Source organism: Oryzias latipes, chromosome 16 (assembly GCF_053564925.1).
Source record: "Oryzias latipes strain Hd-rR chromosome 16, Olatipes_Hd-rR_3.1".
Classification (NCBI taxonomy): Eukaryota; Metazoa; Chordata; class Actinopteri; order Beloniformes; family Adrianichthyidae; genus Oryzias; species Oryzias latipes.
Genome location: NC_136252.1, coordinates 15,823,549 through 15,839,325, shown reverse-complemented (window position 1 = coordinate 15,839,325; position 15,777 = coordinate 15,823,549). Strand labels below are relative to the sequence as shown.

At 37.9% G+C, this 15,777-nt stretch overlaps 1 protein-coding gene across 3 annotated transcripts in view; it reads left to right on the top strand.

The window, feature by feature from the left end:
* triob (trio Rho guanine nucleotide exchange factor b) overlaps positions 1-15,777 on the top strand; it is a 103,581-nt gene that overhangs the window by 55,489 nt on the left and 32,315 nt on the right. For all 3 annotated transcript variants that reach the window (XR_013648325.1, XM_023964294.2, XM_023964295.2), the window contains exons 14-29: positions 109-278; positions 418-592; positions 4,667-4,862; positions 5,277-5,443; positions 8,690-8,809; positions 9,580-9,678; positions 9,764-9,856; positions 10,639-10,788; positions 10,874-10,988; positions 11,108-11,223; positions 12,543-12,665; positions 12,989-13,183; positions 13,461-13,576; positions 13,775-13,841; positions 13,950-14,059; positions 14,145-14,214. Coding sequence is in view for 2 of the 3 variants with exons in the window: in XM_023964294.2 (XP_023820062.1) it covers positions 109-278; positions 418-592; positions 4,667-4,862; positions 5,277-5,443; positions 8,690-8,809; positions 9,580-9,678; positions 9,764-9,856; positions 10,639-10,788; positions 10,874-10,988; positions 11,108-11,223; positions 12,543-12,665; positions 12,989-13,183; positions 13,461-13,576; positions 13,775-13,841; positions 13,950-14,059; positions 14,145-14,214 (2,082 nt within the window). In the remaining variant the exon portion in view is untranslated. The remainder of the gene's footprint in view (positions 1-108; positions 279-417; positions 593-4,666; positions 4,863-5,276; positions 5,444-8,689; positions 8,810-9,579; positions 9,679-9,763; positions 9,857-10,638; positions 10,789-10,873; positions 10,989-11,107; positions 11,224-12,542; positions 12,666-12,988; positions 13,184-13,460; positions 13,577-13,774; positions 13,842-13,949; positions 14,060-14,144; positions 14,215-15,777) is intronic.

Sequence of the window (15,777 nt, the reverse complement as noted above, 5' to 3'; positions counted from 1 at the left end):
TTGAGTTGGAAAAGATTTGATTTTGAGTCCCAACTGGATTTTTCTCTTTTTATTTTCTTTCTTCGGGTTTAAATGTGACCCTTTTAAAAATCTTGTGTTTTTTCTTAGCTGTGGACGTGGTTGGAGGAGCTGCAGAAGGAACTGCTGGACGATGTGTATGCGGAGTCCGTGGAGGCGGTTCAGGACTTGATCAAGCGCTTCGGCCAGCAGCAGCAGACCACGCTGCAGGCAACCGTCAATGTTATCAAAGAGGGAGAGGACCTTATACAGCAGCTCAGGTGACCTTTGCTCCCTTATTTAAGTCTGCATATTGTGGCATTAATCTCACAGTGAAATGAAAGCTAGAGATGTCGTGCAGATATCGTAAAAGATAAATCTGTCTGTGTCTGATGAGGGTTTTATTTCCTCTGATCACAGAGACTCGGCTATCTCCAGCAACAAGACCCCTCACAACAGCTCCATGGCCCACATCGAGAGCGTGCTGCAGCAGCTGGATGAAGCCCAGGGCCAGATGGAAGAGCTGTTCCAGGAAAGGAAGATCAAGCTGGAGCTGTTTCTCCAACTACGCATATTTGAGAGGGATGCCATTGATGTAAGTAGCTAGTTATTGTTGAATTGATTCTTGATTTTTAAAGGTGAGTTAAGAATAGAAACTTGCATGAATATTGGGGGGAAACATAGAAAAAAATAGATGTAATAACTTTTAACATTGTTGAAAGGAGAAAGAGGTTCTGACTTACAAAAAGAAAAAGAAATGTAAAATTTAATTTGAAGACTGATTTGTTTATGTTAACCGTGTAAAGCCAATTACATCAAAGAATTGACAGAAAATTCTATTTTTTTTAAGTAATAATGTTTTTTTATACCCTTTTGATCCTTTTGATGAAATCCACAAAAGAATTTGCATTATAATGAGTTTTTTATGAGATAGTATCAATAATGAGAGGCTACAGTGAATGATTCGGAAAGTTTATCTCACAACAATGTTACCTTAAGACGCAAAAATATTGACATAAGTGTTCAGGAAAAACACACCGTATTAACCCACCGTCTCAAATTTTACCCACACGTTTGGGAAATTGTTTAACTGTATTATAAAAAAAAAATTAATTCTCAACAAATGTTGCACTCTTTCAGTACAGTCATTTAAAAATGTCTAACAATAGATGAGCTATTCTCATCATAAAGTTTTGCAAACTAACTTTTTCTCACAGAATTTTTTCGAGATTTCATGGAAGCCGGCATTTATAAATGAGCAATAAAAGCCTCCTGGGAAAGACAACTGTCAATAAGATATATATATATATAATATGTATTATATATATAAAACAGAGCACAAATTAAGTAATTTCTTTGTTTGTGGAGAACTTTGCAGAAAAAATATGAATCCAACAGTTCTCTTACCCCATGATAGAAGCCTTTCTCTTCCCCCTAGTGGAATGACGGTGAACTACAAGACAGAAAACATGGACCTATATGTAATGGGTTTAAGGAAAATTTGGATTATGCTAATAGGATAGCATCTCGGTAATGCACGGACCAAATAAGATCCAAATGGTTATGTCGGATTTAATTGTTGAAAGTTAAACAGGAAGGAAAAATTGATGCCTGTTTCTGCTGGTTCAAAGCCTGAATTGATCTCAATGCACTTGCATGTTACATTAAAAAGAAAGAATCCAGTTTAAAAAATTTGAATGAATATTATCACCCCTCCTTACCCAAACCTGCAGTTTGCTGTGTCATACTGTTCCTGCTTATTACTAAACTTTCTTGTACTTCAAGAAATGCACCCAAAGTCTAAAAAGGCTGACTAATCTTCCATTAGTATTTCAGAAATCTTTTTTTATTTTGTTAGTTGTGGTTCTAAGCTTGATTTCTTTGGCCATGTTAAACGGAAACTGCTTTGAAATAAATCCTTAAAGAAGTCAAAACATGCTGTTTAGCTGTTATGTAACATCAAAAAGAGGTTTTATTCATCTGAAAACATTTCTGAAGTTGAAGTTTTCATTCCCTGGAGGGCTAGATTTGTGCACATCAAGGAATGAAGGTCTGACTTTCTGGAAGAGAAACTCTGCCCACGCAGTTGCAGCAATAATATGACAGGGTGAAGGAGGCTTTTCTTGCACTCTTTTCTCCTCCTCCTCCTCCTAAATGCCCTCCTGGTTTGTGTTTAGAGGAGGGCTGAAGTGGGGCATACACTCCTTCATGAAAAGCTCTGTATCCCGGCAAACTACAAAGAAAAAAACAGTCAGAGGCGAGACTGTCACTTTTTTTCCCACTGGGTATTTTTTTAAATGAAGGAAATGGTATTTTTACACTCAGAAGGAATTTTACTAAACTGTAGGAGAAGAAATAAGGGCTCGAGTAAGCACTTGGTAAGTTCTTTACATTTTATTGCTAGAAAAAAAAATCAAAATAAAATAAAAACCAAAAAAAAAAACACCTTTATCATGAAAGCTGGAAAAGACAATCTGAATTATTTTAGATAAAAAAATACTTGTTTGAGTTTGTTTTGAGGCAAATTAACACAAAAGTGACAAAATGTTATGATGGGCAAGATATATTTACAGAAATCCAAATTGTAACACATAGTAAGCATTTTTTCTTTATACTAACTTTGATTCAGTTCATTTAATGCTTATTTTTTGCAGTTGCTTATTTTGCCAAATATACTTGAAAAAGTATCTTTGTCTGTGTTCCTCCACAAATCAAATAAGACTTGCAAGAAACAAGTGAGTTTTTTTGCTGTTTTTTCTTAATGTTAGCTTTACTTATATTAATCCAATAGTAAATCTGAAAAAAGAATTCAAGAATTCGAAAAATCTGTCATGAAAAACACAATCAGAGTTTATGACATCATGGTTAGAGGAGTCAGGTCAGCAACACCAATGCGTTCATGAAAAATGCCGCCCAAAGAACGGAGGTTTTAAATAAAACTCGGAGTTGCACTCTAAAAGACTGCAGGGAGGCTTCAAAAATACTGTCATCCAGACAAATTCTACATTCTGTTTATTCACTAATAGTCCATCATTGCTAAAGCAGTATTAATTTCATATTGACTGTGACAATCATTTGTTTTTCTTTTTTCTTTTATTTGGAGGGTTTTGAAAAAATTCCAATTGCAACTTTTAATTTGACAGGGACAGCTGACACCATTTGAATTAATTATTCATTTCTTCTCTGTCATCATTAAGAACTATTCTATTATTTTATAACTTTTCTAGATGTTTCCTCACATGGACATTGATATTAATGCCGCTCAATTGTAACTTGGTCTTTGGTTTATTTAAAAAAAATTAAAAAAGCATAGATACTTGGATGAAAACTTTGAAGACATTTTTTTCTTCTATTCCGAGCTATTAAACCAACCAGGACCAAAAGATGCAAACATGTTATTTTTAAGGCATGTTATGATCCCTCAAAGTTCCAATTTGTAGAGAAAAATCTGCAGTGCGTGAAAATAACATGAAAAACAAATGATGGATTGGAGTTCCCTGTTAACACACAACATGAAAAAATCAGACAAAAAGGGCTGACGGATGCCAGGATCAAGGTGCCCCCCGGTATCATGACTCAGTTAGCGTGGGCAGTCACAGACGAGTGCTGACATCTCAGTACATCTGTTGTGCCAGCCGTTCATTACCAATGCATCATGTTTTCTGCTGTTAAGGGAGTCGGCTACTGTTGTGACAGGCAAATTGTCTCAGTTGCTATGTAAAATTGTGCCCTGTGTCATTCAAATAGTTTGAAATCGTTTCTGCTAGGCTTCCTGTCTTGATTTAAATGTGCACAGTTAGACTTTTAATCTGGCAGGAGGGAAAGAAAAAGTATTTTCTGAGTAAACAAATATAGCTGGTTGTGAGAAGCAATTAAGTTATTTGGAATTTAAAGGCAGATGGACATGGAATTCATTTCCCATAGTCTCAGTAAGTTAACCCTTTGTTAATTTAAAAAAAAGTGCTGTAAAGTAAAACGTATGTAGTGCAGTAAAAAAAAAAACAGTTAACACAACCACTTCACCAGGTATAAAGCTGACTTTCTTTTTTTGAACAGATTTAAGGATTTTAAGTGCGCCTTACGGTTCAAAAAATGGCAACTGATTTACATTTTGATTAGATTGACAAATCTCTGGCTGGGACACACCACAAAAGGTAAAAGAAATACTTTTTTCTTTTGAGAGTGTACCACATTTTCTGCATTGAGATGATCCTATGTGACATAGGATGTCTTTTATTTTGAAAGGAAGCCATATGAAATCATATTTGTTTAAACTTATAAACTATTTTATTTAAAAAAAAGGCTATTTTCTCTTTATATTCTATATGTATATTTTTATATATACATATATATATATATATATATATATATATATATATATATATATATATATATATATATATATATATATATATATATATATATATATATATATATATTTATGTGAAAAGAATAATAGCTCATTTATATATAAAATAACAAATCAGTTTGTCATTTTTCCTGAAGGGGGAAGTAAGACTTTGTGAGACCTACTGGGATTGTGGTCTGTGAGAAATGGATCCCCGAATGGCTCTTTAAGTGTTCAAGGTTGCAGACCCCTGACTCTATCTCATCACCTGTCTGAATGTCCCCCCCCCCCCCCCCCCCCCCCCCCCCCCCCCCCCCTCAGATCATCTCCGACCTGGAGTCATGGAACGAGGAACTGTCCCAGCAGATGAACGACTTCGATACAGAGGACCTGACTCTGGCAGAGCAGAGGCTGCAGCATCACGCTGACAAAGCGCTCACCATGAATAACCTGACCTTTGACGTCATTCACCAGGGGCAGGAGCTGCTTCAGTACGTCACCGAGGTCCAGGCGTCCGGTGAGTGAGGGCATGTCTATTACTGTCTGCTTGGAATATGTGAACGTATCAAATGCAGAAGCTCTCACACACACATGCCCGTCTGCATCTTCAGTCTAAAACAAATTAACAGCAGGGAGGTCTTGCAGCTTAACATGAATGGACTTACAACATTGCTTTGGAAAGCATGACTCAAGCTAGGAGGGTTGCCACAGGTGGTTGTAAAAATACAAAAACTGAGTCAGCCGCTTTTTTAAATCTGTGAGGATTTGTGTTTTTGACTGTTATCTGTCATGAGTCATTTCTTTAATGCAACATCGGTAATGCTTCTTCACAGAAATGAACGGGTTTGTTTGAAAACCCAGAAACCATGCATAATTCACCTGCTCTTTTGAGAGGAACTTCAGTGACAAACGTATCTTTTCGTTTTTGCAGGTGTGGAGCTGCTATGCGACAGAGACGTGGACATGGCCACACGGGTTCAGGACCTGCTGGAGTTTCTTCATGAGAAGCAGCAGGAGCTGGACTTGGCTGCAGACCAGCACAGGAGGCACTTGGAGCAGTGTGTCCAGTTAAGGCACCTGCAAGCTGAAGTTAAACAGGTACGAACCGGGTGGCAACCGTTTCCAAAATAAAAAAAGAAAATGGAAAACCACAGGGGTCACATGACCACAGAGTTCATCCAACTCTTTAGGCCATGTCACACAGCCACCATGTACATATTTGCGCATTTTCCACTTATAAAAGTTCAGTCTGCCGTGATACATGCGTGATATACATGATGTTTTTTGTGTTTGTAGTTTATACGAAATCATTACGTAATTCTTACACAGCTATGCGTGATTTTTGCAAGATGCATACGCAAATTTGTGGCTTTCCACAACGTCTGTCCACGTATGTCTAACAGACTTTTCACGCATGTACCATCGATGTATAACGTTTATATCGGGCATATGACGCAATAATCCCGCACGGTTAGTGTTTGTGTGTTCGTTGCGTGGTTTATTTGGACTTCTTCCGTGGTTTTAACGTGGTTCATTTGTGATACATCTGAAAATTTCACGTAAAGACCACAACCTTTCTCACATTTTCCAAATAGATTCACGTACGACCAATTTTCATTCATGCAATATGTGCAAAATGTGTGTATTAGCTGTGTGACACGGCCTTTGTCAATGACATCACAGCAAAATGTGTTGTTTTGTTTTGAAAGGCCATGGTACGCTCTGCTGGTGCCTGACCATGGGTACATGACTCACCTCATGTCAACAAGTAGTCACCCTGTCTCTGGAGCATTGTTTAATGTCCAAAAGGTTTATAGAAAAACAAAAGCACGTAACATATACAGTGTGCAAGTTTAAAGGAATTCAAGTATGATCAAAAATATTATAGAATCTTGTAGGGATACGGTTTGCAGGAATAAGGAAAAGAAAGGAATTTTAAGAAAACTTTTGGTAATCCCTGTGTTGGCTCACGCAGCTTTGCACCATTTTAGTCCTGCTTTGTAAGCCCTGTAAAGATTCCTTGCGACATTTTGCACAAGCAGACCGCAACATCTTTACAATTTTTGGTTAAATTTAGCTTAGTGGGCTGTGTTTACAATAAAACATGGAAAGAGTAAGTCATGGGTTACCTAAAGACCCGCTCCAGTGAAAATTGTGTTTTTTAACATTTTCTTATATCCTAAAAAAATCCCAAGGTGAAGAGTTCAGTGTTGAGACATTTTCTGAGGCCTTTTAATGGTTGGTGAGATCTGACAGGATGAAGACAGAGTGATACAAACATGATGAAATGCTGTTTATAGAGAAGCATCACTCACAGAGCGTAAATCACAGCTATAGACTTTTACAACACGCACGTCTCAATACCTGGAAATGCTTGAATTCCGTTTCGTAGCATAACAGCTGTTTTTTTAAATGATTTTTTATGAAATTGTGGTTGATGACAGGCATAACTGGATAATTGCAGCTCATGTATTTGTGTTGCTACTTCCTTGAGAAATGCTGCCTGTTTTAATTTCTATCCAGACAGAACTGCAACACATAGATTTGCTATTCTGTCTACCCATATTAAATACAGTGAAGAAAGGGTTTTTGACACTTCCAGAATTTATAACAGCTTGTCAGACTCTCATTTTGTTATAAAGAAAAGAAAATGCCTATGAATAAAACATGAGATCCATCCTCCTAACAAAGCAGAAGTTTGTTGTTGCAGAACGGAGGATCATATAATATTCTTTGCGCTGATATTTCAGTTTTTTTCTGACTTGTATGTTTTGTTTCTTACCTCAGAGTTGCATCAGAGTGAGCTAAAGTAGCACAATGCTTATGTCTTTAGCTTTAGAACATTGGAAACACGGCGCAAACACTGTCGAAGTTGCTAAAAAGCAGGAGTCCCTTTATGCGTTTGTGTCCTCATGTATATAAACTCTAAATAACATTTGTGATTTATTGTCCTTATCGCAGAGCCATTGGGAGGAAGGTGTCTTTGCCATCTAACCTTTTGGCTACTGCACCAGTGTAACTATATTGTGTATATATTTTGATTTTGATTTGAATTGGTGTATTTCAAGCAGTCAAATAAGAATAGTACACAAAAACACAAACATCAGTTATACATTCATACAATGACGTATCAAACTTGGGATAATTAGACACTATATATAGTGTGTAGATCAGGGGTCACCAACCCTGTGCCCGCGGGCGCCAGTGCACACCCCTTGTGGCGCCCGCAGGGAATGCACCCCCAAAATATCTTTTATTTTTTTATAGAAGCAAAAATACAACAAACAACCACGGCATGTTTGTCAATGACAACAATATCAATTCTGAGATAAAGGTAGACAAAGAAAACCCAAATATGTAAACAAATATAACTTAAAAAATAATCAATAAAAGTAAGGGTCTATTACAAAAGTTTAAATAGATCATATAAATTACACAATTTCTGGACATTCTTATGATTCATGTAATGTAAAGATTTTGAGAATAGGTTGAGGTGGTTGAGTAATCCATTAATGTGAGGATTAATATTCCTGTCTGTTTTTATTTACATTTACGTTTAAAAAGTTAAAATTAAGTTAAAGTTTTAAAGGTTTAAAAGTTTAGCTTTAGTGTGTTCAATAAATATATATCTTGTTCGGCTGCAACCTAAAGTCTGTTTTGAATTTAGGCTCCCTCTGCAACTGAGTTTGACCCCCCCTGTAATACGAGTCTAGAAAATTCATGCATGTTTTTGTGTGTAAAATGAGCAAATAAAAATAGGGCACACAAAAGGAAGTCCTCAAATTGTGTTGTTTTTTTTTTTTTGGGGGGGGGGCTAGTAGGTTTTTAGTGGCGCCCTTCATACCACTTGGTGCCCATGAAATAGCCCTCGGTCTCAAAAAGGTTGGTGAACCCTGGTGTAGATAGATAGATAGATAGATAGATAGATAGATAGATAGATAGATAGATAGATAGATAGATAGATAGATAGATAGATAGATAGATAGATAGATAGATAGATAGATAGATAGATAGATAGATAGATAGATAGATAGATAGATAGATAGATAGATAGATAGATAGATAGATAGATAGATAGATCGATCGATCGATCGATCGATCGATCGATCGATCGATCGATCGATCGATCGATTTCTCGTTTTTCTTCCAAAGATCACATATAAGTCGCTCTTGAGTATAAGTCACACCCCTGGCCAAACTATGCAAACAAATGAGACTTATGAAAAGTGTAGTATGTATGATACTCATTTTTATTCAGTTGTCATGATAAAATGCTGATTTTTATAACAAACAAGGAACACAAAATATTGGTAATTAAAAAAATATTTGCTGTGTGTTATACAGGTGCTGGGTTGGATCCGCAATGGGGAGTCGATGTTGAATGCAGGTCTAATAACGGCTAGCTCCTTGCAAGAAGCTGAGCAGCTGCAGAAGGAGCACGAACAGTTCCAGCATGCAATAGAGGTAAAAAAAAAAACATGTTTTCATTTCCTCCTCAGACATCTTTTCTTTTTAAATGCTTATTCAAATGTTTTGGCACTTTTATGCATTTCTTTTTGCTGTTTGATTTTCAACATTCTACCTCAACTGAAACTCTTGAGGCTGTTCTGCTCCCATCTCTTTCCTTCACCACAAGACGCACAGAAAATAAAATCATGAATATCTGATGTCTGTGGCTCCCTCCTTCCTTTCTCCTTGTTCAACTTCCCTCTTCACCTCTGATTATGCTAGGATTATTTCAAAAGTGGCTCATTTTCATGCAGGCCTGTGTCTGACCCACTTCTTTGTGGACGAAATACACAAAAACATACTTAAAAAAAAGCTGTGTTTGTGATTATTTGTTGGGGTTTTTTTTCTCCTGTGAGACTGGAGGTTGAACAAATGAGCCACATCTGCAATCTCTGACATCTACAACTGATGCTGCAGTAAGACAAAGGGAGGAGGGAGGTTCACATCAGTGAGCTCTGCAGGTGCTGCAGATATACAAGAAAAATGCACCACACTATCATCATTCATTACTTAATCAAAGTACTTGCAACAAGAAGTATCCCTGTTTCCAGGCTAAAGCTGACCCTCTAAAAGCCCCACTTCCTGGTCTGACTGGTCCCTCTAACTGTGCCCTGTGCAATGACCTTCCATGTTAAAACACTATCTCAGCTTCTTTTCCAGTTCTCACATTTTATGGGACCACTATCAAGCTGAAATTTGTACCCTTTGTCTCATTTATTTTTCAGAAAACACACCAAAGTGCTCTGCAGGTGCAGCAGAAGGCAGAAGCTCTTCTCCAGGCCAACCACTACGACATGGACATGATCAGAGACTGTGCTGAAAAGGTCTTCTTCAGTTTTGTGTTTCTATAGAAAGGAAAAGAGTCAAAGCCATGAGTGGAAACCTGATCAACTTATGTTTGACCCAAAGGTGGCCGACCACTGGCAGCAGCTGATGCTGAAGATGGAGGACAGACTTAAACTGGTCAATGCTTCTGTGGCCTTCTATAAAACATCAGAACAGGTACTTCAATATTTTCATCTATCTACTATTGTTCCAGTCTTTGATCATAGATGTTTTTTACAACAGTGTTTAATAATATACAGTAGGTCTCTCATGGACTGAACCAATGGAGGAAAAAAAAATCATATAATATTTGAAGAAATTGATTTTAAATGATAATTTTTACATGTCTTTAACCACAATTTATTCCAAAATTAGATTTTTTCTCTCGAATATTTAAAAATAACAGAAAAATAACATTAGAAAAATTTTTTTCTCACATTAGTATTTTTATGTGCATAAATCAGCTTTTTGTGGCAGCAATTTAGTATTTTGTGGCCACAAATGACCTATTACTTGTGTGTACACAAATAATAGTAAGAATTGATGATACTAAATACAACTTTGTGTGCATGAAAGGCTAGTTTTTGACCACAAAAATGCAAATAAAATGCTAATTTGTGGGCGCAAAATATTAATTTGTGCACACAAAATACTATTACAATACAATTATACCATGGGTATTTAAGGGAATGATTTATGTTTTTTTTATTGCTCTGTAAGAGAAAAACTAATATTTTATATCTTGATTTCAAATGAAGTACTAGAACTAGACCGACATAAATTTAGTGGCTTTTAGCAAACAGTTGGTGGCGCCATTTATCTACTATCATTTATCTAAACCCACAGCAGATGAACACTATAGATGTGTCAGACAAACCTTTAAAAAAAGGTGGTAAAATGACTATAACTGTTCCAAGCAGCTGTGCCAACATTAAGATCTGCTGCGGTGTGTGTCTCAGGTGTGCAGTGTGTTGGAAAGTCTGGAGCAGGAGTACAAGCGGGAGGAGGACTGGTGTGGTGGGGCTGATAAACTGGGCCCAAACAGTGAGTCAGATCACGTCACACCTATGATCAGCAAACATCTGGAGCAGAAAGAAGCTTTTCTTAAGGTCAGAGAAGCCATTTCAATCGCTGAAATCTAAGCTGATTTGTCTGCAGGCTCTGACTTGTGCATTTATGTTGCCCTTTGAACAGGCCTGCACATTAGCCAGACGCAATGCTGATGTTTTCCTGAAGTATCTGCACAGAAACAGCGTCAACATGCCGGGCATGTTATCTCATGTCAAAGCACCAGAGACTCAGGTCAAGAGTAAGTACGACTCACTGATCATTAATTATCTTGAACAAATAAAATGTTCTTCTCTGAAATAGTCAGACAAACAGTCGCCTTTTGAGATCAACAAATATGGGTTTGTTTTGTTCCTCCAGACATTTTGAATGAGTTGCTTCAGAGAGAAAACAGAGTCCTCCACTTCTGGACGATGAGGAAGCGGAGGTTGGACCAGTGCCAGCAATATGTAGTGTTTGAAAGAAGTGCCAAACAGGTGTGTATGTGTGTCGTTGTGCATGTCTGTCTGCTTTTTTCATGCAAACAGGAAATAAGAAACAGCTTTGCTTCATTCTTCCTTTGAGCACAGCATCATGTTTTCTACTCAGACTTGGCTTCCATCACCAAGGCCTTTTTTATGGAGAAGTCAACAACAGACAGGGCCTTGTTTGCTCTGTTGTTGTCAAGTGACTAAAGCAACAGTTTTAGTCTTTTATTTATTAGGCTTTTTAGCCTATTTTCATCTATTTATTCTTTTTTCTAAACAAAATGTAAAAAAATGTTGTTTTTATAAAAGCCCTGCTTCATCCAAACATGCATGTTTTCAACTTATGCACAAAATGTACATATAGTAAAGAAAAGAAAAACACAAAAAAGTGTGATGGGAGCCTGTTTGGGCTTATTTATAAAGTCACACTACCTTAAAAAGCCCCAAAGATAATCTAAAATTGGAAAAGGAATCAAATGTCACCTGACAAAAGATAGGCAGTTCACATGGGGCCTGGATCAATAAATCGTTTTTTTAATACATGCATAATTGGTGATTTGTTTGTAATCAAATCAAACATTCAAACCAAATTTTTATCAAATGTTTATTGGGGTTAGATTACTATATGTTTTATTTTTTTTGTAGTTTGGATACACAAGTTGATGCTAATGAAGTTGAGCAGTCAGACGCACCTAGCTCCCTCTTGTGGTGGTTGTTTAGCACAATACCTGCAGTGTCTTTGCTTGACCAGAAAAAGTTTGAGATTACATCATAGTTTGTTTCTAGAGCGTGGCTATAATGAAGCTTACTAGGTTTTATCCTCAGGGCTCCGAGGCCTTTTGGTCTCACAGTTGGACTGGACCAGTTCTGTCACCACAGGTCAGGGCTGTATCACCTCCAGGCCCAGTTCTAAAGAGTGCAGGCGAGGGGGGAAAGAACCTCTAAGTAGGGCAATTCTGCAAGCAGCAGCAATAATTTAGATATTATGAAAAATAATATAAATTTCTATACTATAGATATAAGATTATTCCAGTGGAGGAGCTATGTTATTCAAATCTCATTGATCTCAACCTTTAAATAAAAAAGTGCCCTTAGAGGGATGATGTAAGTGTTATTGAATATCACTCAGGATGGGAATGTTTTTTTCAAAAGAATTCCCTAACCCATAATCATATCTTTTTTTTTTTTACTTCCTTTAGGAGTTTGGGTTGTGCTTGTTTCTGCTAACCTTATGCCTTTTGGGAAACAGTGATGCTTTGTGCCGATGAAACCCCTCCTGCTTGTGTACTCACTTGTGATTTGCTGTTTTTTTTTTTTTTTTTTTTCAGGCCTTGGAATGGATCCACGACACCGGCGAGTTTTACCTGTCCACTCATACATCCACTGGCTCCAGCATTCATCACACACAGGAGCTACTGAAAGAGCACGAAGACTTCCAGATCACAGCAAAGGTATGTTTGTACAATGACTTAAAAAAAAAAAAAAAATAAAAGGTTTATGTGGCCGTCCATCTTTCTGCCGGCTGCTGTTTGATGTGTTGAGTTTGTTCGTCCGTGAGGCCCATTTCCAGGGCAGTTTATTGTCCTCTTTGCTGTGTCACTGTTATTGTATGTTACAGAGCAATCTATTGTGGCTGTCAAGCAGCACATGACCCCAACTCTTTCTTTCTGTCGTCTACCTTTTCTTTGTGGGTACTGCCCCCTCTGCGCCCGTCCCTCCTCCTCTTTCTACCCCCCCCCTCCCCTCCCCTCCCTAAACATCTTTCTATTGACAGCAAACCAAAGAGCGGGTAAAGCTGTTGATCCAGCTGGCGGATGGGTTTTGTGACAAGGGCCACGCCCATGCCCTGGAAATAAAGAAATGGGTTTCCTCGGTGGACAAGCGCTACAGAGACTTCTCTATCCGTATGGACAAATACCGAACCTGCCTGGAAACGGCGCTGGGCATCTCGTCTGACTCAAACAAGGCTGTGAGTGAAATTTTCCTGAAACATTTTAAAAATCCTTCAGGAATAGTCATGACTATAGAAAATAGTGTAAAGATGACTATGTCATTGTTCAATCGAAACAAGGTGTTTGAGCACAAACTGTCACTGACACTCATGTTTATTGTCTCAACTAACTTCCAAAACTTTGTGATCTAGAATGATTTCCCTTTGCCAAAATCTAGAAAAGAATGCAATCACATGCTGAAAATATACACGGCCTTTGTGAGCAGCAAATAACTGCTGTGTCCTGTGTTTCCAGAGTAAAGGACTGCAGTTAGACATAATCCCAGCTAGTGCTCCAGGGTCAGAGGTCAAGTTGAGGGATGCCGCTCATGAACTGAACGAGGAGAAGCGGAAATCTGCACGACGAAAAGAGTAAGAAAACCTTTTCGAAGCATGTTTTAGTGTTGGAAAAACACCTGCATACTACTCTACTTTGTTTGCATGAACATTTTCCATGTAAAACCACCCTCATGTTTTATTATTTATCCCTTTTTTGATGTGTTTTTTAGGTATTTTAGCTGTCACTTTTCTCTAAAAGTTAGTTATGTTATTTCTAATACTTTTTTTCAGATTTATAATGGCTGAGCTGATTCAAACAGAGAAAGCATACGTGAGAGATCTGCGAGAGTGCATGGATGTAAGTAGAATAAAATGTTTTTGTACCGTTTTGGGTTCCTTTCAACGACGTTTGTGTCCGAGATTTTTAGAAAGTTCATCAAATGTTCTCCGCTGTGTGTCTGTTCAGACGTACCTGTGGGAAATGACCAGTGGTGTGGAGGAGATTCCCCATGGCATCATCAACAAGGAACACATCATCTTTGGGAACATGCAGGACCTCTATGAGTTTCATCACAAGTCAGTCTTTTGACAAATCCAAACTTCTGAAGGACAGAGAGTTCTTTAGTTTTTTTTTAAACTAAACTTTTCTGTCTCTGAACAGCATTTTCCTCAAAGAGCTGGAGAAGTATGAGCAGCTTCCAGAGGATGTTGGCCATTGCTTTGTGACCTGGGTAAGACAGCAATGAATACTCTGCTGAGTGTTTTAAACATTAAAGTTCATTTCGATTTATGCAGCTCATAGTGAAATTGAGCATAATTTTAGCATGTTTTCTGATGTTGGGAGACATATACACAGAAAACGAAGCTTAAAATTGCATTCATGAGTATTTTTTTATTCAAATCATTGTGAATCAGGAGCAAAGGACAAAATTCCGATGGATAAAGCTTGTAGGTGTCACATGAAAGCTACTACGGCAAACGACAAGCTCACTGCTGCGCTCCATTCCGATTAATCCACTTGTAGGCGAATAGATCCATGTATGTCTTTGTTTTTCACGTCCAAGCTGGCATCTGACTCAAAACTGTACGGCTGGATAGCTCCTTTATTGCTCATCATTTTTGTTGCACCTGTAATGTTAGGTTGTGGTTTTAAGGGGCGGTAAGCTAGCGGGAGAGGGTGTTAACAAAGGGATGATGTGAAGTGGGGGCAGGCTTACTCAGCACCAACAGTACCGCCCACAACTTAGTGGTGAATTTCTGATGAATACCCGCTGTTCTGCAGAAACGATCAACTATTTTTTTTTTTTTTTAATTTTGACTAAAAAAGGTATAATCATGATTGAAAAAAGGCAAGGCAAGGCAAGGCAAGTTTATTTGTATAGCACAATTCGTACACAAAGTAATTCAAGGTGCTTCACAAAACAGAAAAATGCATTAAAATCACAATACATCATAGAAATAATCAACATAAAATTTACTTTAAAAGAAAAGGAGAAAAAAAAAGATTTAAAAAGAAAGGAAGGAAAGAAAAGTGCAGATAGGACCTTTCAGTCATATACACGGCTAAACAGAAATGTTTTAAGTCTAGATTTGAACATGAACACAGAAGAGGCCTGTCTTACGCCTTCAGGGAGGCTGTTCCAGATTTTAGCTGCAGAATATTGAAACGCTGATTCCCCTTGTTTAGTTCTGACTCTGGGAATCAACAGGAGGCCGGTCCCTGAGGTCCTCAGAGTACGAGATGGTTCATATGGCACTAACATGTCAGAGATGTACTTTGGTGCGTGGCCATGGAGAGACTTGTACACAAGCAGAGCTGCTTTGAAGTCTATTCTTTGAGGTACAGGGAGCCAGTGCAAAGACCTGAGCACAGGACTAATGTGATCATACTTCCTGGTTTTGGTCAGGACTCGAGCAGCAGCATTCTGGATGTACTGAAGCTGTTTTACAGCTCGTTTGGACAGGCCGGTGAGCAGGCCGTTACAGTAGTCTAACCTACTGGAGACAAATGCATGAATAAGTATCTCCAGGTCTCGCTTTGAGATTATGTTTTTGATTTTGGCAATGTTTTTCAGGTGGTAAAATGCCGCTGATGTTACTGACTTGATATGGCTGTTAAAGTTCAGGTCAGAGTCCATGATTACCCCTAGATTTCTGACTTGATTTGAGGGTTTAAGAGACAGAGAATGAAGGTAGCTGCTGACAATTTCTCTTTGTTTCTGTGGGCCAAAAACAATAACTTCGGTCTTGTCTGAGTTTAGCTGGAGAAAGTTGTTCTGCATCCACGCGCTGAT